The 23,905-nt window shown below is 45.9% G+C and overlaps 1 protein-coding gene across 2 annotated transcripts in view; it reads right to left on the reverse strand.

Annotated features, from left to right (window-relative positions):
- Positions 1 to 23,905, reverse strand: part of LOC140404310 (E3 ubiquitin-protein ligase ARIH1) — a 96,215-nt gene that overhangs the window by 65,223 nt on the left and 7,087 nt on the right. Inside the window, exons 2-4 of one of the 2 annotated variants that reach the window (XM_072492674.1) lie at positions 20,381 to 20,448; positions 10,426 to 10,570; positions 8,071 to 8,133 (exon numbers count right to left, since the gene is read on the reverse strand). In XM_072492674.1, coding sequence (XP_072348775.1) covers positions 8,071 to 8,133; positions 10,426 to 10,570; positions 20,381 to 20,448 — 276 coding nt within the window. The remainder of the gene's footprint in view (positions 1 to 8,070; positions 8,134 to 10,425; positions 10,571 to 20,380; positions 20,449 to 23,905) is intronic. The other variant, XM_072492673.1, reaches the window with a different exon arrangement.

The raw sequence follows: 23,905 nt of genomic DNA on the forward strand, positions 1-23,905 counted from the left end.
TGCGGAATACAGGGTTAACGGTAGAGTTCTTGGCAATGTGGAGGAGCAGAGAGATCTTGGGGTCTATGTTCATACATCTTTGAAAGTTGCCACTCAAGTGGATAGAGCTGTGAAGAAGGCCTATGGTGTGCTCGCGTTCATTAACAGAGGGATTGAATTTAAGAGCCGTGAGGTGATGATGCAGCTGTACAAAACTTTGGTAAGGCCACATTTGGAGTACTGTGTACAGTTCTGGTCGCCTCATTTTAGGAAGGATGTGGAAGCTTTGGAAAAGGTGCAAAGGAGATTTACCAGGATGTTGCCTGGAATGGAGAGTAGGTCTTACGAGGAAAGGTTGAGGGTGCTAGGCCTTTTCTCATTAGAACGGAGAAGGATGAGGGGCGACTTGATAGAGGTTTATAAGATGATCAGGGGAATAGATAGAGTAGACAGTCAGAGACTTTTTCCCCGGGTGGAACAAACCATTACAAGGGGACATAAATTTAAGGTGAAAGGTGGAAGATATAGGAGGGATATCAGAGGTAGGTTCTTTACCCAGAGAGTAGTGGGGGCATGGAATGCACTGCCTGTGGAAGTAGTTGAGTCGGAAACATTAGGGACCTTCAAGCAGCTATTGGATAGGTACATGGATTACGGTTAAATGATATAGTGTAGATTTATTTGTTCTCAAGGGCAGCACGGTAGCATTGTGGATAGCACAATTGCTTCACAGCTCCAGGGTCCCAGGTTCGATTCCGGCTTGGGTCACTGACTGTGCGGAGTCTGCACGTCCTCCCCGTGTCTGCGTGGGTTTCCTCCGGGTGCTCCGGTTTCCTCCCACAATCCAAAGATGTGCAGGTTAGGTGAATTGGCCAATGATAAATTGCCCTTAATGTCCAAATTGACCTTGGTGTTGGGTGAAGGTGTTGAGTTTGGGTAGGGTGCTCTTTCCAAGAGCCGGTGCAGACTCAAAGGGCCGAATGGCCTCCTTCTGCACTGTAAATTCAATGATAATCTATGATTAATCTAGGACAAAGGTTCGGCACAACATCGTGGGCCGAAGGGCCTGTTCTGTGCTGTATTTTCTATGTTCTATGTGCAAGTCATGTGGATTGGCCACGCTAAATTGCCCCTTAATTGGAAACAAAGAATTGGGTACTGTAAATTTATATTAAAAAAAGTGAGAATGTATTGATGCAATTGGAATATTTTAGTCATGGTGAGAGACTAGAAGCTTTGGGAAAGCAAAGCAATAGTCACAAATACTTACATAAGTACAAACGGTTCAATAGAATGGTGGCCTGCATCACAGAATTGATAGTCAGACCCCATAAAATATAGAATCGCAACAGTGCAGGAGGTGGTCATTTGGCCCATCGAGTCTGCACTGACCCTCTGAAAGAGCACCCCACCCAAGCCCACTTACCCCGTCCTATCTCAACAACCCCTTAACCCAATCTACACATCTCTGGACACTAAGGGGCAATTTAGCATGGCCAATCCACCTAACCACACATCTCTGGACTGTGGGAGCAAACCCACGCAGGCACAGGGAGAACATGCAAACTCCAGTCACCCAAGGCCCGAATTGAACCCGGGTCCCTGGCACTGTGAGGCAGCAGTGCTAACCACTCTGCCGCCGTGCCGCCCATCTGAAGTACAGCATTCTGTTTTGTGTACCAAACTTCAATAAAGATATATTAGTGCAGGATGGGGTATAGGGCAGATTCACAAATCTTATTCAAGGGTGGCACTGCAGCACAGTGGTTAGCACTGTTGCTTTTTAAACTAAAAACTTAAAATGATTGGGGCAGACTGCATGAAGCTGGTTTGCATTCCTAGAGTTCAGAAGTTTGAGGTGCGATTGAATGGAGATCGTTGAAATGACAACAGCATTTGATATGGTAGAGAAACTGTTCCCTATGTTGGGGGAATCCAGAACAAGAGGGTAACCTTAAGACCAGGGCTATAGGCCATTCAGGAGACACATAGGAAGCACTTCTTCATGATCCTAGGGGTCAGCTAAACTGTTCAAGGGGGATTAAGGGATATAGAGCAAAGGCAGAGAAATGGAGTTGAAGTACAGATCAGTCAAGATTGAACTGAATAGCAAAGAGGCTTGAAGGTCTGAATTGCCTCACATTTTGTGACAAGTTACACAAGATTATGAAAACGGCTTGGCAGCGATTTAAGAGCATGTGCTGGGAACCTCAACTTAAAAAAACCTACGTGGATTGTTATCGGAGGTCAAGTACTTTGGTTACTCTGAGATTGGTAGAGACCCAGTGAAACAGAAGAAATAGGAAACGGTGGAAATTAGATTGACTCCTTTGTCAATCGAGAATCATAGGGGCAGGAAGGAAAGTAAGAGTTGAGGCCACAATCAGACCAGCCACGATCTTACTGAATGGCGCAGCAGGCTCGAGGGGCCGAGTGGCCTCCCCCTGCTTCAAATTCATCTGCTCGCAGGAAACTAAAATAAAAATGTTGATTGTAGTCCACCAACCCCAAAAATCCAGATAGGTACAGCATTTGGAAAGATAGCTTGGATAGCATTTCCATTGCAAATCGAATTTCTCTCATGCATATTTTAGACTTTGACTCTACTGTTAGTTGGTGGTGTCCCACATTTCTGCTAGAATGAGAGAAATCTGAAATCTGTGTAGCTTGTATGATGAACTTGACTCTGAAAGTGCAGTTTGCAAAACTCCACCTTGTGTTTTGAGGAATTTTGAAATACCTCTATCTGATGAGCTGAATTCTGAAAAAAGTCCATTAATCTATCAGGACCACCGGCTGAAAATAGCCACTCAGTAAATACCAAAATCTAGATCAGAGAAGCGTTTGTACAAAGCTTCTGCTTTTGTAGGAAGCCAGGGCAATATTGCAACATAAATTACTTAACTGCAATTTTAATGTAAACTATATTGTGTAGAACACTTTTCCATTATGATTCAGTAGCATTTATTGTTGATCTTAAACACAGCACTAGGAGGTTCCGGATCAAAAGTTCCTTGAAATGTTATCTTTAATTGAAGCAAGAACCATTATGCTTTGGCTTGTCGAACATTTAAATGTCATCACTTAGGCAACTTGAATGCGCCTTTTTTAGTATCAATTTTATGTGCAAACTGATGCGTAATGGTGCTTGGAGATGCAATATTTTCCCATGTCAGACTCCCAAAGACTTCTTCATCAGGCGCCTGTTGAAATTAATGATGAGGGATGTTCGACAAGCATGAATGTGCTGTGTTCTAATAAATGGTGGTAATGGATTATATACATCTTATCAAGCAGAGGCTACGCTTAAAAGATCAACAGACCATAAGACATAGAAGCAGAAGTGGATCATTCAGCCCATCAACCCTGCTCCACTATTCAATGAGATCGTGGCTGATCGGATCTAATCTCAACTCCACTTTCCCGTCTTATCCCCATAACCCTGGATTCTCTTCCGGATTAAAAATCTGTCCATCTCAGCCATGAACGCACTAAACGACCCAGCCTCTACAGCTCTCGGCGGTGAAGAATTCCAGATTCACTACCTTCAGAGAGAAGAAATTCCTCCTCATCTCGGTCTTAAATAGTGACCCATCCCTGACTAGTCCATGCCTTTCAATGTGACAGTTAATCCTATCTCTTAGGATTGATTCTACTAATATGCCCACCACTGACATAAGACTAACTTGGCCTAAACTCCACCTGCCATTTCTCTGCCCAAGACTCCAACCAGTTTATATCCTGCTGTATCCTCTGACAACCTTCTTCACTATCCACAACTCCACCAATTTGTGTGTCTGCGATCTTACTAATGATGGCCTAAGTGACATTTTTCTTTCCCAGCTTATGTTAGAAATCTGTAACACAGAGGACAGCAGCCACAATGACGTAAAACGCCAGTAATCTTCCCACCAGCTGCTGTACTGGCATCATTAGAGCCTTGGGCCATAAGTGTTTCTGAAGAATTTCTCCAACTGTTTCTTCCCCAAAAACAAATGACTCAAACGTTAACCGGCTAAGTTCAGCAGGTAATTGGGAAGGCAAATGGAATGTTAGAATCATAGAAATGGCAGATGGAGTTTAATCCAGACAAATGTGAGGTAATGCACTTTGGAAGGTCCAATACATGTAGGAATTACACAATAAATGATAGAACTCTTGCGAGTGCTGACAGGCAGAGAGATCTGGGTGTGCATGTCCACCGATCACTGAAAGTGGCAATACATGTGGATAAGGTGGTCAAGAAGGCATACGGCATGCTGGCCTTCATCGGTCGGAGCACTGAATATAAAAATTGGAAAGTCATGGTGCAGCTGTACAGGAGGACCTTAGTTAGGCCTCATTTGGAATAGTGTACACAATTCTGGTCGCCACACTACCAGAAGGATGTGGATATTTTTGAGAGGGCACAGATGCTGTTTACCAGGATGTTGCCTGGTATGGAGGGCATTAGCTATGAGGAGGGGTTAAATAAACTCGGTCTGTTAATAATAATAATAATAATAATAATAATAATAATAATAGCTTATTGTCACAAGTAGGCTTCAATGAAGTTACAGTGAAAAGGCTTGGTCGCCACATTCCAGCGCCTATTCGGGGAGGTTGGTACGGTTCTCACTGGAACAACAAGAGTTTGAGAGGTCACCTGATAAGAGGTCTACAAGATTATGAGTGGGATGGACGGAGTGGATAGTCAGATGCTCTTTCCTAGGGTAGGAGAGTCAAGTACTAGGGGACATAGGTTTAAAGTGCATGGGGAAAAGTTTAGACCAGATGTGAGAGGCAAGTTTTTTTTACACAGAGGGTGGCAAATATCTGGAACGCGCTGCCTGGGGATGTGGTGGGAGCAGGTACAATAGCGGCATTTAAGGGACATCTAGACAAATATATGAATAGGGTGGGAATGGAAGGATACGGACTCCGTAAGTACAGACGGTTTTAGTTTAAGCAGGTACCATGATCGGCGCAGGCTTGGAGGGCCGAAGGGCCTGTTCCTGTGCTGTATTGTTCTTTACTACTTACTCCTCTGCAACATTATGGTATCTGACAGCACTTTTTATAAACTTGCGATTTAAAAAATTATCTTTCATGCTGGATTTATAATATACCTAGGACATTAATTGATTGATTGATTGATTTAGTCACACGTACCGAAGTACAGTGAAAGGTATTTTTCTGCGGCCAAGGGAACGTAGACAGTAGACAAAAAGAATAATCGACAAATAAGTAATTGGTTACAGTGCGGAACAAGGGACAAACAAGGCAAAGCTTTTGACGGTTATAACACCCTCATTCTAACAGATACCTGCACGATTCCTTCTAGCTGGTCCACGCATTAAGGCCAGCTTTGCTGTCTAGGTTTAATTTGGTTCAGCTGATAACTGTGCTTTACTTGTACCACACGGAGTCCAAACAGGACGTCGATGTTAGGAGCTTCACAGAAGCGGTTGACAGAATGAAGACTGCAAGGCACCTCAAAATATCACTACCTTGCAGCCAACCGAACATTATGTACTGCAACCTTACAGCAAACCTGGTCTAGTAAAGACACCAGCCTATATAGCAATTCCACATGTTGTCTAAACCTTACAGTTCAAAGCAATGTACAGTTCAGACCCAAACAGCAGGTTCCTCCTGGTGAGTAGCAACCTGTGGATGGGAACATTCTGTTGTATATGGAGTATCGCAGAAGGTAAATGGTTTGTCTTTCAGATGTAGACAATGGTTTTTGGAATGGTATTCCATAAGCCCGATTTCTACCTCTCCGGCTGTGGATCCAGTGTTGGAGTGAACCGTGGATGTATAGGTGACCAAGTTACCAAACCTTTTACATTTTTGCCACTGTTTGTTTCTGGAATTTTGTTATCGTTGTCTGTGTCACAAGTAACTAACTAGCATCTGACCTCTACATAAATCAGTTAGAGCTATGGCTTTCCAGGATTCAGTCATCAATCTTGGCCTCCTTTGGTCACAAGCTGTACTGTTCTATATAAATAGAGAACTGAAGACAGCCGTGTTAGAGGGTGCAAAACAAAAGAATTGTGGATGCTAGAAATCTGAAGTAAAAATTAAAAAAGGTGGAAATTCTCATTGGGTCAGGGAGCATCTGTGAAGGTAGAAACAGAGTTAACATTTCTGAAACGTTCACTGTTTCTCTCGCCACAGATGCTACCTGGCCTGTTGAGAATTTCCAGCATTTTCTATTTTCATTTTGTGTTAGATGATGGCTGTGCTCTCACACGACATGAAAATGAAAAGTAACAGAATGAAGAGGCAGGTGACGCAAATCCGTCAGGTTTCACGGCAACATTATATGTACAATAACATGCAACTCTGAATATCGAGGTACATTTATTTCAATATTTCCCTTTAAGATTTATAAATGCTCTTTTTGGCTTCAGGGCATTGCAATATGTTTCACGCAATTAAATACCACTTTGAAATGCAGTCACTATTTTGTAACAAACAGCAGTTCAATTGTACACAGTAGAGATCCCATAATTGGGCGGCATGGTGACGCAGTGGTTAGCCTCACGGCACCGAGGACTCGGGTTCGATCCCGGCCCCGGGCCACTGTCCGTGTGGAGCTTACACATTCTCCGTGTCTGCGTGGGTTTCACCCCACAACCCAAAGATGTTCAGAGTAGGTGGATTGGCCGTGCCAATTTGCCCCTTAATTGGATTTTTTTTTTTTAAAGTAAAGATCCCATAAGCAATAATGAAATGACTGACTAGTGGTTGTTTTTGGTCAAGGGATTTCTGTTGGCTCAGATACTGAACCAAAGGTACTCCATACATGTAATGGCAGAGACCACCAATCTGAATGAATGGCTTGAAATGAAATGTCTGATGTACCAAGCTTAATGTGAAACTATCATAGAATTTACAGTGCAGGAGTCCATTCGGCCCATCGAGTCTGCACCGGTCCTTACAAAGTGCACCCTATTGAAGCCCACGTACCTACCCTATCCCCGTAACCCCCACTTAACATTTTTTAGACACTAAGGGCAATTTAGCATGCCCAACCCACCTAACCCGCACATCTTTGGACTATGGGAGGAAACTGAAGCTCCCTGAGGAAACCCACGCAGACACGGGGAGGACGTGCAGACTCCGCAGACAGGGACCCAGCGGGAAATCGAACCTGGGATCCTGGAGCTGTGAAGTAACTGTGCTAACCACTATGCTACCGTGCTGCCCACTTTCTATGTTAGAAAGTGCAGGAAAATCAAATTAAAAATTATTCAATTGGATCCCTAGTTTTCCTATGCAAACATCCTGGACCCTCCCAAAACCAGAACCATTAACATGAAATACAAGCTGAAGCTCTAAGAGTTTAGGAACATTGTAGTCGATCAAATGGACATAATTTATAGCCAACTTCAGGTTTCTATTTGGTTCACTGGGACAAACAATTTAGTTTATTGAACTGAAGATCTCTATGCAAACCATACCTTAAATTATGGTCAAGACGCACAGGTCACAGCTATAGCTGCAGGTTCAGCAAGTTTAATCAAGGTCGGTGTGAACTAGGAGATGGAATGCCCCATAGCAATTCAGTTTCCTCGCAGGAACAGTTAATTTCATCCCAGAGACAGCCGATATGTTAAAGCTGAATGCAGAGGAGCAATGCAAGCAGAGGTACAGATTTCAATCTCTTTCTTGCTCATTCTCACCCAGCTCAGGGAGAATCGTCCTCCGTCTGTTGTGTGTCTCGTTTGTTCAACTGAATGCCCAATTTTTATGTTTGAGGAGGGAAAGTCAATGAGTGGGCGGATGTTTTTTTTTGATAGACTACACAGCAAACTCAAACTAATAACTACACTACACCAGGGGTGGCACAATGATGGAAATTTTCACCAATTAATGAGCCATTTAAAATGACATGGCGATATTGATTCAGTGAAGTGATCGGTCAATACAAATAATGCCGTACTAACGGCGATTGGAATTCAGAGTGCCAGCAGAAGAGCCCTAGGAGCTAAAACAATCAATATCGGCTACAATATTGATAGTTATCAAAACATGCATTACTTTCACTACAAGGTGCCACCCCATACACTATACAGAGCTTTATAATCTCCACCCTACCTGGCAATCTGTTACTGAGTTAGTGATCCTAGTGGCGCTTCCAGACCCCCCACTTTCTTCTTTCTAATAAGAGAATATGAGACTGGTTTCCACCTTCATTGCTTTATGCTACAACTATTCTCAATGTCTACGTATTATGCAATTATCAAAGTAGACTGTTAAGACTAAAATCTCTATAAATGTACAAAACTTTACACAATTTGTATACCCAATCTAACACAGAAGTATCTAAACCTCTGCCTTGTTAAAAAGGCACCTCCACTTTTCTTGTAGAAAATGATCTATATAAATATGCCCTCTCCACAGTGCATGGGTCTGTCCAATGATAGGCGTTCAGGCTCAAAGGTAGAGCAAAAATCACTTGGATAAGGCAGGGAGGTGGGTGTGCCCATGGAGATTGGGAGGGGGGAAAAGACAAGAAGAATCTTACTCTGTTGTTTTCAGAGCAACGGTTACTGTAAGGGACATCAGCAATTCTCTAGGGCAGTTTTAACCAGCATTGTAGACCAGAGTAACCAACAAGGGTTTGCTCCTCTTGGAGTTTAGCTGATGTCAATTTCTTAATCCAGTGTAAACGCTAGTGTTGCACTGTGTTAAATGATAAGTTTGGTGTGGAAACTGACATACAAACCAACTAATAAATCATTCATTCAGGACATGCCAAGCAGAGCAGCCAGGTCGATCCACTCTGGACAACAACTTCTGGCCAAAAATCAGATTCTTTAACATTATGTTCCTGAAAGTGATTTATTTCACACTGCCACTGTGAGTACACAGAGCAGATAAAATCGTGACCCCAATTACAACTGCCTCAGTTTAGGATAGGCATAAAGTGTCACTGCAGTTACCACTGGCCTAACATCTCAAAAACATCAACCTCTCCAATTCTGAATCCCACTAGGGAGTGGGCTGGAGCTGTTGACATTGAGAAACCTGGGACTCCAGACGTCACAGCCCTGTGGGAACACCTTCATCACAGGAACGGTGGCTGTTGAAGGCAGTGGTGGCAAACCAGCATCATCTCAAGGTCAACCAGGGACTGGCTATAAATGCCGTCCTCATCAGGAACACTGCCCTTTATCAGGAAAAAAAATTGACATGCAGACTGCGTTGCAAAAGTAGAACCCCACCCCCAGGTACAGATCAAGAAAATTGTGGAAAGGGCAGCACGGTGGCACAGCGGTTAGCACTGCTGCCTCATGGCACCGAGGACCCGGGATTGATCCAGCCCCAGGCCACAGTCCATGTGCAGTTTGCACATTCTCCCCATTCCTGCGTGGGTCTCACCCCCAGTCAACAGTTTGGTTCTCTGTTATAGTTATGACTGTTTTATTATTGTGTTCACCAAGACAGCCCAGATAATCTGCGACACGGGCATCTTGAAATATTACTCCTGCAGGTGCTTGCCGAGGAGAAACTGCACCGGTGCAGGTTAACCTTTATTACCTTGGCCAAGCACCAGAATCAAATGCCAATCTCTAGCTTGCGAAGAGAGTATAATGGAATCAAACCTGGGGCTCCCTCAACCTACTTTCTACAGGGTCTGCTCAGCGCCACTGAAAATATTCCTTTCAGGAATGAAGTATTTTTAAATATATCACTTTGCACAGCCCTGCAGAGCTGGGATTATTGACCAGTATGATTAATATACCACCTCTAAAAAGAGCATGTAATCTCTCCAAACACAGCAAACAAAAGAATTTTGATCCGCTGGGCAATTTCAATAAGTGCCATGATTCACCAGGGAGTACAATTACGACAGAAGACTTAGGCCGGGCAAGTCTTTCGACTTTGTCATCGTAAAGGACTCCCTCCCATTTCTTTACGCTGCACCTGTCCCAGAACCAAAACTCAATTAGTACAAAAATGGAAGTGGTTGGGATATTTTTTCTTGTTGAATCGTTGTATGTTGTCCATGAGCAGAGCCGAAATATTGCAACCAGTTATATAAGATCGGTCTGATAATAGGCCATAAAGTATCCTTTCGTAGAGAGCAGTAACTCACTTGTCATTTACTAAGGTGAACAGCAATTGGAAACATCCTTGGCTTACCCTAAATGGTCAAGACACTGCAGTGTTGAGCAAGGAGCAGGATGACTTATTTTAGAGGTGACTCACTACCCAACTGATCTGTTGAGCTTGCACGTTGCTCATGAATTATCCCCAGGATCTTACACACTTAAGCTGTTCCAATCTCAGTAACTTGAATGATTATTCCTACACAAACAAAGATTTCACCAAGTCCAGTGAGCTCAGCTGTAAAATCTAATTACTTATGAGATATTGATTGCAGCTGGCTGAACTCTGGCTACTTCAGAAAGTTGCACCTTGTGCTCTTCAGTCTGTCAGACTCACCGAGTTAGGATAATTCAGGTAGCAGATCGCACAAACCATGTCCTGTGAGGATGAGCGAGTGTTCATCTGTCGTGTTCGAGATTTTTTATAAGGGTTTACTACGTGACATTCTGCAAAAAGTTTCTCCAAGTTTCCATCAAAGTATCTGTAAGAAGCAATGCAGCCATTGCAAGAATGAATCAATTTTGTTCCGTTTTAATCTGCTTCATATCGAAACATTTTCATAACAGATGCCTTAATGTATAGAAAAATATCAATGGAAAACTTTATATTTGCATGCACTTAATAGTCAACTTTTTCTACTATAATATCCTGTGTCCACACTATGGAACTGTTTATGTAAATCTGTAATTACACATCCCTTGGTGGAGGTACCACAACCCTATCGCTGGCAAAAAGTGTAATTAATGTGACACGGTTCCAGCATGTGGGTGCAGGAATTTATGGAAAAATATAAAAATAAAGAGCAAAATATATGGTTCAGTAAAACAGCAACTATAGACATCTACTTCCCCTGTATGAATGAATTATCCTGCTCTTTAATTCTGCTTCATCGTGATCTTAACAAGCAGTGAACTCCACAGGTGATCGACTCATTGTACAAAGGTATTTCCTGCCTCTCCTAAAATTTGCTTTTTAGCAGCACGCTACCTCCCAATGACCTCGTAATGGACAATGGCTTAGAAGGTGAAAATAATTTTGACAACTACGGCAATAGAACAAGATTGCAGCAAGATTGTGCGAGCCAAATTATTCCTAACAGTTTAATTGAGTCAAATTATAGACAATTGTTCAGTTCAGGTTAATCTAAATGATTCCTTTTACCAATTGTAAGTGATTAATACATTTTTTGAAATTGGAAACATCCAAACCCCAACTCCCAAATACAACTGATCTAATTTTCTTTACAAACTATGGCAATTTCCATGACTTGGGGGTGCGTGAGGCAGGGCTTCGCATGGCGCAGGTGTGTATCAGATATTTGGACAGGGATTAATATGCCTGAAACATGGCCCAGGCAGTATATTGTTCATTCAAAACAATGCCCCAGGAAATAGCTCCAAGCGTCCATTGTAACTATACAAGGCTTTCACAAGGGCGGTGTCTAACAGACAGGGTTACTGAAAGGTAGGGCCAGCAGGATTGCCAAGCCCTTTGTGTCTGAGACTTACACAGTCCCATGTTCCTCATGACAGATACCCGAAGATGTTCAGTAAATTAATCCAGTAACATACTTGCAACTTGTCCCGAAATCTGCCATGACTTTCCCTTCCTTTATTTCCCACTCCTAGGAATTAACATTAATGGGTAAAATCATATATAATAATGTTCCAGAAAGATATAGAATAAAATAATCTCCCCGTGGTTGCCTCTTGAATGGACCTAATGGAGGTGCAGGTAACCAATCAGTGCGGCTGACTCACAATTGAAAGAAAGCTTGGAGACACAAGAGTGCTGCTCCATCTAACAAATTCTAATTGAATTGATTTACTCATGGTGACAGAATTGAACCATTAGTGATTTGACCAGGACAAATGCCAAGTAACAGTGGGGAATGAAAATCAAAGTCCAGTTACGCTTCAGGATCCAATATCACTATAATTCCATGGACTAATTCAGATCATGAACACCATTCACCGATTGGAAAAAAGAACTGAATGGGTGCCACTGAGGCAGACGGAGCCATGATAGTTCAGTGTCTACCAACTGAGACTCCTCCATCTGTTGCTGCATAATCTCATTGCAAAGTTTGATGGTTGCAGCAAAGCCAAAGCTGTGCACCCAATGCCAGTGGCTGGAAGGAGCTAAACAGTCAATTAACAATTGTGCCCATTTTGCAGAAGCGCACTTGCAATCATTTATTTTGCAATGTGTCATAGAAGAGCACCCCACCCAAGGTCAACACCTCCACCCTATCCCCATAACCCAGTAACCCCACCCAACACTAAGGGCAATTTTGGACACGAAGGGCAATTTAGCATAGCCAATCCACCTAACCTGCACATCTTTGGACTGTGGGAGGAAACCGGAGCACCCGGAGGAAACCCACGCACACACGGGGAGGACGTGCAGACTCCGCACCGACAGTGACCCAAGCCGGAATCGAACCTGGGACCCTGGCGCTGTGAAGCAATTGTGCTATCCACAATGCTACCGTGCTGCCCCGAATTTTAGACTACTGTCTAATCCATCAGTAGTCTAAATTTCATACTGAGACTGTGGGATGGACAACTACCGTGTACAGTCGTTCAAAGAATTTGACGGTCTTGTGGAGATTGTCTTGCTAGCAATTCCAGAACCAGACACTAATGTCTGAACTAAATACCCATTGACGGAGCCATAGCAGTGAATGCAAAGCAAAGCAACCTCACTACATCGTCTTTAGTAGGCAATCAACAAGATTAGACTTACTCCCCAGTAATATTAGAGACACTCTGGAGCTCTACATCCATGTCCCTCAGCCACCAGATCCAGTAAAACTAGGGGCATAAACATCTGTGCTGACCATACCAGAAATAGTGGTGATCAAAGGACTGATGAGTGAGGAACTTAAAGAATCAATATTAGTAAAGGAAAAACACTGGAGAAATGAATGGGACTGAAAGCTGACACATCTCCTGGACCTGAAGGCCTGCATCCCAAAAAGAGATAGCTACAGAAATAGTGGAGGTACTGATTGTGGTCTTTCAGAGTTCTCAAGATTCTGGAATGGGTCCGGTGTTTTGGAAGGTGGCAAATGTAACCCCGACTGTTCAGGGTAGATGCTGCAAGGTTGTCCTCCAGCTGGAACTGGGGTTATAGTCTCAGGGTAAGGGACCGTCCACTTTTTAAAGTGAGAAGAAACTTCTTCTCAGAAGGTTTTGAATATTTGGATTTTTCCGCCCAGGGCATTGTACATACTCACTTCCAGAATAAATCGAAGACGGAGATCGATAGATCTTTGGACTCTAAAGGAAATCAAGGGATACGGGATAGTGAGTGGAGGCGGACGATCAGCCATGATTTTATTAAATGGAGAATGCATTCAACGAGCTGTGTGGCCTACTCCTTTTCCGCATGCTTTTTATTAGAGCACTGTAAAATATGGCCGGGCAAGTGGGAAATGCGATAAGGAAATATAAGTAGCACTAAATAACACGGACTTGCAAGTGGATTCATAGCTTTCTCTAGGTTGTCTTCAGCACAAGTCATCATTGCATCTGTGCCAGCAGCTCTGTGGTCAATTTCAAAACAGAAATGCGGAGCAATCAGCCAGACAGAATTCAGTGCCACAGTTACATTTGCAATTGACGGTTTTCAATTAATAACCGATTGGCCCTTCAGCAATTTCAACGTAAATTTTTTTTTTTGTGTTTTAAAGAGTACCCAATTTTTTTTTCCCCAATTAAGGGGCAATTTAGCGCAGCCAATCCACCTGACCTGCACATCTTTATGGGTTGTGGGAGTGAGACCCACGCAGACGGGGAGAATGTGCAAACTCCACACAGTGAACCGGGGCCGGGATGGAACCCGGGTCCTCGGCGCCGTGAGGCAGCAGCGCTAACCACCGCCACTGTGCCCCGCCCTAGCAATTTCAACGTAAACTCACTTTTAAATCTCTTAGCTCGTCTGAAAACAAACTTACAAAGTGCACATTTCTGCTGCGAATTTGTAATCAGTAACAGAAGATAAAATAGATTTTTTACAATTAATAACAAACCAAACATCCATTTATTTTGTACACATTACTTGCAGGTTATACACTCAGTTGAACAGGTCACCAGACACGCCAACTGGAGTCAGTCAGCCTGTCACAGCAATATTATATTTAGTGCCTCTGTTGTTTGAAACTCAGGGAGCTGATGTCTTCGTGTCAGTTCACCAGAATTACATTTCTAAAAATGTCTTCCTAATCTTGACTCTGCTTTTGTGAGGCCATAAGTCTACCATCAGGATTTAACAACATAAACACAGGGGACTGGCCCGGGGACCAAGAAAACAATAGAAGACTCGGACGATGTTAAGATGTCTCACTCCTACTGAAGCTGCCACAACGCAGAGCACTATTGGGGTTTCATTCTGGTTATCAAGAGTGTCTCCTTCAGACTTCCGGTTGCGGCGATGCACTGCTAAGCCGCACGTTTCGGCAGCTCCCGTTCCAACGGACTTTTGGGCTCTTATCGGGAGCCCCAACGGAATTTTTTTCCGACCTAACCCAGTGTGGGGTGACGAAGGAAGGAGTCACCCCGGGTGTGTATGGAAAGGAGCAGCGGTAGTGGCCAGATTGCGAAGGATCCTTTGGAGCAGCGGCAGAGAAGAGAAGGGAGAAGCAAGATGGCGGCGGATGGAGCCCAGATGGTATGGGGCCCGGACCAGCAGGAGTTTCTCCGACAATGTGTGGAGGAGCTCAAGAAAGAGGTGCTGGCGCCGATGCTACTGGCAATCGAGGGACTGAAGGAAACACAAAAGGTCCAGGCGATAGAGCTCCGTGGAGTGAAGGCAAAGGCAGCCGAAAATGAAGATGAGATACAGGGCCTGGTGGTAAAAACGGAGACACACGAGGCACTACACAAGAGGTGCATTGAAAGGCTGGAAGCCCTGGAGAACAGCTCGAGGAGGGAAAACCTACTGATTCTAGGTCTCCCCGAAGGAGCAGAGGGAGCTGATGTTGGGGCTTATGTGAGCGCGATGCTCCACACACTAATGGGAGCCAAGGCCCCAACGGGCCCCCTGGAAGTGGAGGGAGCGTACCGGGTCCTCGTGAGAAGACCAAAGGCAGGTGAAACACCAAGAGCAATAGTGGTGAAGTTCCATCGCTACAGGGACAGAGAGATGGTCCTGAACTGGGCCAAGAAAGCACGGAGTAGCAAATGGGAGAATGCGGTGATACGGGTGTATCAGGACTGGAGTGCGGAGGTGGCGAGAAGGAGGGCGAGCTTCAACTGGGCCAAGGCGGTGCTCCATAAGGAAGAAAATAAAATTTGGGATACTGCAGCCGGCGCAATTGTGGGTCACACACCAGGGCAAGCACCACTACTTCGAGACGGCGGATGAGGCATGGACATTCATCCAAGAGAAACTGGACTAGATTTGAGAGTTTGATGTTTGGAGAGAAGCAGCGAGGTGGTGGTACAGGAATGTAAAGTGGGGAAAGGGGAGGGCTATTGTACAGCAATGTTGGACGGGGAATCTTTTCTCCCCCTGATGGGGGGGACACGAAGAAATGTGGGCACCGGTGGGAAAAGGGACAGGGAAGGGGAATGAGGGAACTGCGCCATAGGGGGCGGGGCCGAGAGGAAAGCACGGGTATTTTTCCCGCGCTATGGAAATTATAGCGGGAAAACAGGCGCAGGAAGGAAGGGAGCCCCACACGCAGGGAGGTCAAAGAGTGAACGGGGGAAGCCGAGGTCAGCCAGAGTTAGGTGACTTCCGGAAGCAATATGGGGGGAGTAACCAAGCTAGAGGGGGGTCTCGCCGGGGGGGGGGGAGAAATTAACCGAGTTGCTGCTGCTGAGTGCAAGGGGGAGCTGGTAAGAGATGAGGTGGTCGGAGCGGGATGGCGCTGCCTGGGGGACAGACGGGTGCGCGGGACTTGGATGAGGAGATGGCCTAAAAAAAGGGGATGGCCCCCCCAATCCGGCTGATCACGTGGAATGTGAGAGGCTTAAATGGGCCGATTAAGAGGGCACGGGTGCTTGCGCACTTAAAGAGACTGAAGGCGGACGTAGTCATGCTCCAGGAGACGCACCTGAAGGTGGCGGATCAGGTTAGACTAAGAAAAGGATGGGTGGGGCAGGTATTCCACTCAGGGTTGGACGCGAAAAACAGAGGGGTGGCAATATTGGTGGGGAAACGTGTATCATTCGAGGCTAAGAATATAGTGGTGGACAGCGGGGGCAGATATGTGATGGTGAATGGCAGACTGCAGGGAGAGGCGGTTGTGCTGGTGAATGTATATGCCCCGAACTGGGATGACGCGGGATCCATGAAGCGAATGCTGGGACGTATCCCGGACCTGGAGGTGGGAAATTTGATAATGTGGGGGGGGGGGGGATTTTAACACAGTGCTGGATCCAGGGCTGGACCGGTCCAGATCTAGGACCGGGAGAAGGCCGGCAGCGGCCAAGGTGCTTAAGGGATTTATGGAACAAATGGGGGGAGTGGATCCGTGGAGATTCGCCAGGCCGATGGCTAAAGAGTTCTCTTTCTTCTCCCACGTCCATAAGGTATACACCCGGATAAACTTTTTTGTTTTGGGAAGGGCACTGATCCCGAAGGTGGCAGGAACGGAGTACTCGACATAGCTGTTTCAGACCACGCCCCGTATTGGGTGGATCTGGAACTAGGAGAGGAAAGGGAGCAGCGCCCACTCTGGCGACTAGATATGGGACTACTGGCGGGCGAGGGGGTCTGCGGAAGGGTGAGGGGGTGTTTGAGCGATACCTGGAGGTCAACGACGATGGGGAGGTTCAGGTAGGGGTAGTATGGGAAGCGCTGAAGGCAGTGGTTAGAGGAGAGCTGATCTCCATCAGAGCCCACAAGGGGAAACAAGAGGGCAAAGAAAGGGAGAGATTAGTGGGGGAAATTTTAAGGGTGGATAAAAAATATGCGGAGGCCCCAGACGAAGGGTGATACAGAGAAAGACGAAGACTACAGACGGAGTTTGACCTGCTGACCACAGGAAAGGCAGAGGCACAGTGGAGGAAGGCACAGGGGATGCAATATGAGTATGGGGAAAAGGCGAGCCGGCAGTTGGCCCACCAACTTCGGAAGAGGACGGCGGCGAGAGAGATCGGGGGAGTTAGGGACAAAACGGGAAATATGGAGCAGAGAGCAGGGAAAGTGAACGAGGTGTTCAAGACCTTTTATGAGAGGCTATACAAGTCCCAACCCCCGGGGGGAAAATAAGGAATGCTACACTTTCTGGACCATCTAAGGTTCCCGAAGGTGAAGGGGCAGGAGGTGGCAGGTCTGGGGGCGCCAATCGAGGTGGATGAGGTGATTAAAGGACTGGGGAACATGCAGGCAGGGAAGGCCCCGGGACCAGACGGGTTTCCGGTGGAATTCTACAGGAAGTATATGGATCTGTTGGCCCCGCTCTTGGCGAGAACCTTTAATGAGGCTAAGGAAAGGGGAATGCTACCCCCGACAATATCGGAGGCGATGATGTCGCTAATCCTGAAACGAGATAAAGACCGCTGCAATGCGGGTCATACAGGCCTATCTCACTCCTAAGTGTAGATGCCAAACTGCTGGCCAAAGTGATGGCGACAAGGATAGAGGATTTCGTCCCAGGGGTGGTGCATGACGATCAGACAGGGTTTGTAAAGGGGAGACAACTGAATGTTAATGTACAAAGGTTGCTGGGGGTGATGATGACACCCCCACCGGAGGGGGAGGCAGAGATAGTGGCGGCAATGGATGCAGAGAAGGCATTCGATAGGGTGGAGTGGGACTATCTGTGGGAGGTGCTGAAGAGGTTTGGGTTCGGTGAGGGGTTTATTAGATGGGTCAGACTCTTATATGGGGCCCCGATGGCAAGCGTAGTCACAAACCGGCAAAGATCGGGGTATTTTCGGCTACATAGGGGTACAAGACAAGGGTGTCCCCTGTCCCCGTTACTGTTCGCGTTGGCAATTGAACCACTGGCCATAGCGCTGAGGGATTCTAAGAAGTGGAGGGGGGGGCTTAGAGAGGGAGAGGAACACCGAGTGTCGCTCTACGCGGGTGATCTACTGCTATACATTGCGGACCCGGTAGAGGGGATGCCAGATGTAATGCAGATACTTAGGGAGTTTGGAGAGTTCTCGGGATATAAACTAAATATGGGGAAGAGCGAGCTTTTTGTAATGCACCCCGGGGAACAGGGTAGGGGGATAGACGATCTGCCGCTGAGGAGAGTGGTAAGGAACTTCCGATACCTGGGGATCCAGGTGGCCAGGAACTGGGGAACCCTGCATAGACTTAACCTGACGCGACTGGTGGAGCAGATGGAGGAGGACTTTAAGAGGTGGGATATGGTGCCGCTATTGCTGGCGGGCAGAGTGCAGGCAGTTAAAATGGTGGTCCTCCCAAGGTTTCTTTTCATGTTTCAGTGCCTCCCCATTCTGATCACAAAGGCCTTTTTTTCAAAAATAGATAGGAGCATTACGAGCTGTATGTGGGCAGGAAAGACCCCGAGAGTAAAGAGGGGGTTCCTGCAACGCAGTAGGGACAGAGGGGGACTGGCGCTGCCGAGTCTGAGCGACTACTATTGGGCCACCAATGTGTCGATGGTCTGTAAGTGGATGAGGGAGCAGCGTGGATGAAGCTGGAGATGGCGTTCTGTAAGGGAACGAGCCTAAAAGCGCTGGTGACGGCGCCGCTGCCGTTCTCCCCGAAAAGGTACACCACAAACCCAGTGGTGGTGGCAACCTTGAGGATCTGGGGGCAGTGGAGGCGACATAGGGGAGTGACGGGTGCCTCGGTGTGGTCCCCGATAAGGAATAACCACAGGTTTGTCCCAGGGAGGATGGATGGGGGGTTCCAGTGTTGGCAACGAGCAGGAATTAGGAAGCTGAAGGACCTGTATATAGACGGGACGTTTGCAAGTCTGGGAGCGCTAGAAGAAAAATATAAGTTGCCCCCAGGGAACGCCTTCAGATATATGCAAGTGAGGGCATTTACGAGGCAACAGGTGAGGGAATTTCCGCAGCTCCCGACGCAGGGGATCCAAGATAGAGTGATTTCAGGGGCATGGGTTGGAGAGGGCAAAGTGTCCGAAATATACCGGGAGATGATGACGAGGGGGAGGCGATGACAGAGGAGCTGAAGGGAAAATGGGAAGAAGAGCTGGGGGAAGAGATTGAGCCGGGGCTTTGGGCGGATGCCCCAAGTAGGGTAAATTCCTCGTCCTCGTGTGCCAGGCTTAGCCTGATTCAATTTAAGGTTCTACATAGAGCACATATGACGGGAGCAAGACTGAGCAGGTTTTTCGGGGTCGAGGACAGGTGTGGGAGATGCTCAGGAAGCTCGGCGAACCACACACACATGTTCTGCTCGTGTCCGGCACTGCAGGAGTTCTGGGGGGGTGTGGCAAGGGTAATTTCAAAGGTGGTGAAGGTCCGGGTCAAGCCAGGCTGGGGGTTAGCTATATTTGGGGTTGCAGAAGAGCCGGGAGTGCAGGAGGCGAAAGAGGCCGATATTTTGGCCTTTGTGTCCCTAGTAGCCCGGCGTAGGATTCTACTCATGTGGAAGGAAGCGAAACCCCCGGGCGTGGAGGCTTGGATAAACGACATGGCAGGGTTCATAGGATTGGAACGAATAAAATTTGCGTTGAGAGGATCGGCTCAGGGGTTCTCCAGGCGGTGGCAACCGTTCCTTGACTATCTCGCGGAACGATAATGAAAAGATAGAAATGACAGCAGCAGCAACCCAGGGGGAGGGGGGGGGGGGGGGGGGGAGAAGAGAAGAGCACTATTCTGTGTTTTTGCGATTTGTTTTTTCTTTTTAGTTTTTGTTGTAAGCTCACTATATTATTTAAATAATGCTATCTACCAGTTAATGTATAATCTCTTGTTGAGTTGTAAAAACGGAAATATTTTTGTTTGAAAAATTTAATAAAATATATATATATTTTTTTATTTTTTTTTTTATAAAAAGAGTGTCTCCTTCAATGAGCCAGAGAACATCACAATTCACTTAGATGTCAACTTACTGGCCAGGGAACAGGCTCTGCAGCCAAGTGTGGTTTCCATGACTTTGCACAATGGATCTGTGGTCAGCAGGGCCCAATGTTGATCCTGTTCTTGTAGAAATACACTGTGTCTATTGTTTCCTATTAAAATTGCTCAAGACAAATGCTAAAGATACATGTTTCTAGATGGGAGGACCGGTTAACTCCAGCATGTGAAATAATGTTGTCAATGTCCCATTGCCCTGAGAGTTGACACCCTTACACTGCACATACTATCTCCCCCATAGCAGACAATTTTACCTTTCCATTAGTTTCTCCTTATCCCAGTTGAAGTGGCTGAGTAGTATCCTCGTGATTGTGGCTGGATTCTGGGGGTAAAAGAATAGATCAAATTACACAATGCCTTTAGTTTGAAGCACATTTCCTGTGATTCAGATCTTTAACTGCAGACAGAAGCTGGTGTTAACTCCTCTCTAGATTTCCTCCACTGCTAAATTTTGTACAAGGTGCTGACATCCAGAATTGTCACACTGGTGCTAAAGTTCTCCAGCTGGAAGAAAACACTTCAGCCGGTGCACTGAACCACTGCATGATGCATCTCAAGTATCATTGCCACCCCTGGGTCAGAGGGTTGAGAGTTCAACACACCAGTGAACATAATCTAGGCTGCATTTGTGGAACTGTTGTTAAATTACATCCCAGTCTCCTTGTTCCAATTGGTACTTGCAGTTAAAAGGTTTAACTGCACTGGCTGAAGGACTATTCGCTTAATAACCACCATTAATAGGGTTTAGGCACACAATATCGGCTGCGAACAAGCAGTACACGGCAAAAGAGATTTGCTTTCTGTAAAACACAGCTATTTCAGATACACGATATGATGTTGCGCAAATTCATTTCTCATTCACCACTGCCATCATCAGTAACAAATCTGTATCCACTCTTAAAACTGGGACTTTGAGGCTCACCTAACAATGAGTAAACATGGACAACCCCCCCCATCTAGCACTACAAGTATAGGAATCCACCAAACACAATCATGCATTATAATGTAGCTGAGGTCACGAGTCTCTGGTTGCTGTGTAATAAGACACTGGTGCACTATCAGGAACAAATAACATGGGATTATTAAAAACATACAATGGACTTCAGTAAACCTAGCCAACAAATCTAGTTATACGTGAATGAATTTTCATATGTAATGCTTTTTATTCAATTTTATTTATTTAGTTGATAGCATTACCTACCATATGTCCTACCTCACAGGAGCAGCAGCGTGACTCAATCGTCACACATACAATCTGGAGTCAACAAAATTGTAAATAAAAAGACTCCATAAACAGTGGTCCTGCCCTGGTTAACACGCGGCTAATAGACACTTTGAAGATTTCTTCATGGGATGTGGACATTACTGGCAAGACCAGCATTTATTGGCCATCTCTAATTGCCCCATAGATGGTGGTGAGCTTCCTTATCAAATCACCGCACACCCACAGTGCCGCTGCCCCTGCCAGGGAGGGAATGCCAGGATTTTGATGGAGCGATGATGAAGGAAGAGCAAAATAGTTCCAAGTCAGGGAGATGAGGGAACTCGCAGGTACCCCCCCAAGCTCCTAATGCCCTTGATTTACTAGGCGATGGATGTGACGGGTTTGCCGAAGCCTTGGCAACACTGCATCTGGTAGAGAAGGTGCACAGCCTCGCCATTGTGCGATGAAGGGTGAGAATTCTGAAGGTGATAGAGAATGTACAACGCAAGCAGGCTGCTTTGCTCTGGCGTGTTGATCTTGGGAGTGTTGTTGGAGCTGCACTCACTCTCCTGACATGTTTGTTGGAGGTGGTGGAAAGGTTTTGGAGAGTCAGAGGATGAGTCACTCCCCGACAGAATACTGATCTGGGCTTGTGGATAGATCAAGTGACTATTCCAGCTGAAGCCCACACAGGCGATGAACAGACACTGTTCCTTCGAGGGCAATTACCGCGTGTGCTATGTGAGCTGTTCCCACCCCATGTGTATTTCAGATGATATTATGCAAGATGGTAGAAAAAACACTTCTAAATGAGGAAATGAAATGCCTCAGATTCAAGAGAGAACCTGGGGCAAGGGTGGGACACATTTTACATTATGGTTAAAAAGAATGGGAAAGTCCTATAAAAATAACCTAATCATTCTTCTGGATTGCTCATTTCGCCACAAGTTTCAAATTTTTCGCCACAAGGTTCAAATTGGCTGCCGCATTTCCTGCATCGCAATATGACTCCACCACACAAGTCGGACATAAGTGTCTGGAAAGTGCTTTGAAAATCTGAATTTCTGAAAGGCACAAACTTTTTAACGAATGTGCCTGCATCTGTTGAATCTGAAATGAATGGGGACAGAGTGGGAAGGGAGGGGATATCAACTTCACATCCTGCTTACCCCTAATATCATGGAAAATAGGAGCAGGAGGAGAGGAGGCCCTGGGAGCCTGCTCGCCATTCATTATGATGATGGCTGATCATCCAACTCAATAGCCTAATCCCAACTCCCCCCCCCCGCCCTCCCCCGTATCCTTTGACCCCCTTCGTCCCAAGTGCTTCACACCCCCTTGCTTTTCAGGAAGCTTTCCTTTGCTTTTCAATCATGAGGCAATGATGGGGCCTTGATTTAAAATAGCAGAATAAGCTAAATTCAATTTGGGGATTGTGTTCGGATTTCCACAGGGAATTTGTTAATAGGTTATGGGCAACACTAGCAAAGTCAGCATTTATTGTCCAATGTTGAATTACTTCTCATTTTTGGTATGAGCCAAGCTTCCATTTAATGTGCAAAAGGGTCAGACAAGTTTATATGCTCAAATTCTGTAGTGGAGTTGGATTCAGAAGCAAGTGTGCTACTAAGTGCTTGCCATCTGATATACCTGATATACAAACCGGGAGCACATGAGTGAGCAGGCCACAAAGCTAAATGATTGATATTGGGAGGGCAGTGGATGTTGTTTACATGGACTTCAGTAAAGCTTTTGACAAGGTGCCTCATGGCAGACTGGTACAAAAGGTGAAGTCACACGGGATCAGAGGTGAGGTGGTAAGATGGATACAGAACTGGCTCGGTCACAGAAGGCAGAGAGTAGCAATGGAAGGGTGTTTTTCTGAATGAAAGGTTGTGACCAGTGGTGCTCCACAGGGATCGGTGCTGGGGCCTCTGCTGTTTGTGGTATACATAAACAATTTGGAGGAAAATGTAGCTGGTCTGATTAGCAAGTTTGCGGATGACACCAAGGTTGGTGGAGTGAAGATAGTGTTGAGGATTGTCAGAAGATACAACAGGACATAGATAGGTTGGAGACTTGGGCAGAGAAAATGGCAAATGAGTTTAATCCAGACAAATGTGAGGTAATGCATTTTGATAGGTCCAACATCAAGGGGAAATATACCGTAAATGGCAAAACTTTTAGGAATATAGAAAGTCAGAGATATCTGGGGGTGCAGGTCCACAGATCTTTGAAAGTGGCAACACAAGTGGGCACGGTAGTCAAGAAAGCATACGGAATGCTTGGCTTCATTGGACAGCGCACCGAGTATAAAAACTGGCAAGTCATGCTACAGTTGTATAGAACCTTGGTAAAGCCGCACTTGGAATACTGCGCACAAGTCTGGTCGCCACACTACCAGAAAGATGTTGAGGCTTTGGAGAGGGTGCAGAGGAGGTTTACCAGGATGTTGCCTGGTCTGGAGGGTGTTAGCTATGTGGAGAGGCTGGGCAGGCACTCTTTCCCAGGGTGGAGGGGTCAGTCACCAGGGGGCACAGGTTTAAGGTCTGTGGGACAAAGTTTAGAGGAGATG

This window comes from Scyliorhinus torazame, chromosome 30, assembly GCF_047496885.1.
Source record: "Scyliorhinus torazame isolate Kashiwa2021f chromosome 30, sScyTor2.1, whole genome shotgun sequence".
Lineage (NCBI taxonomy): Eukaryota > Metazoa > Chordata > Chondrichthyes > Carcharhiniformes > Scyliorhinidae > Scyliorhinus > Scyliorhinus torazame.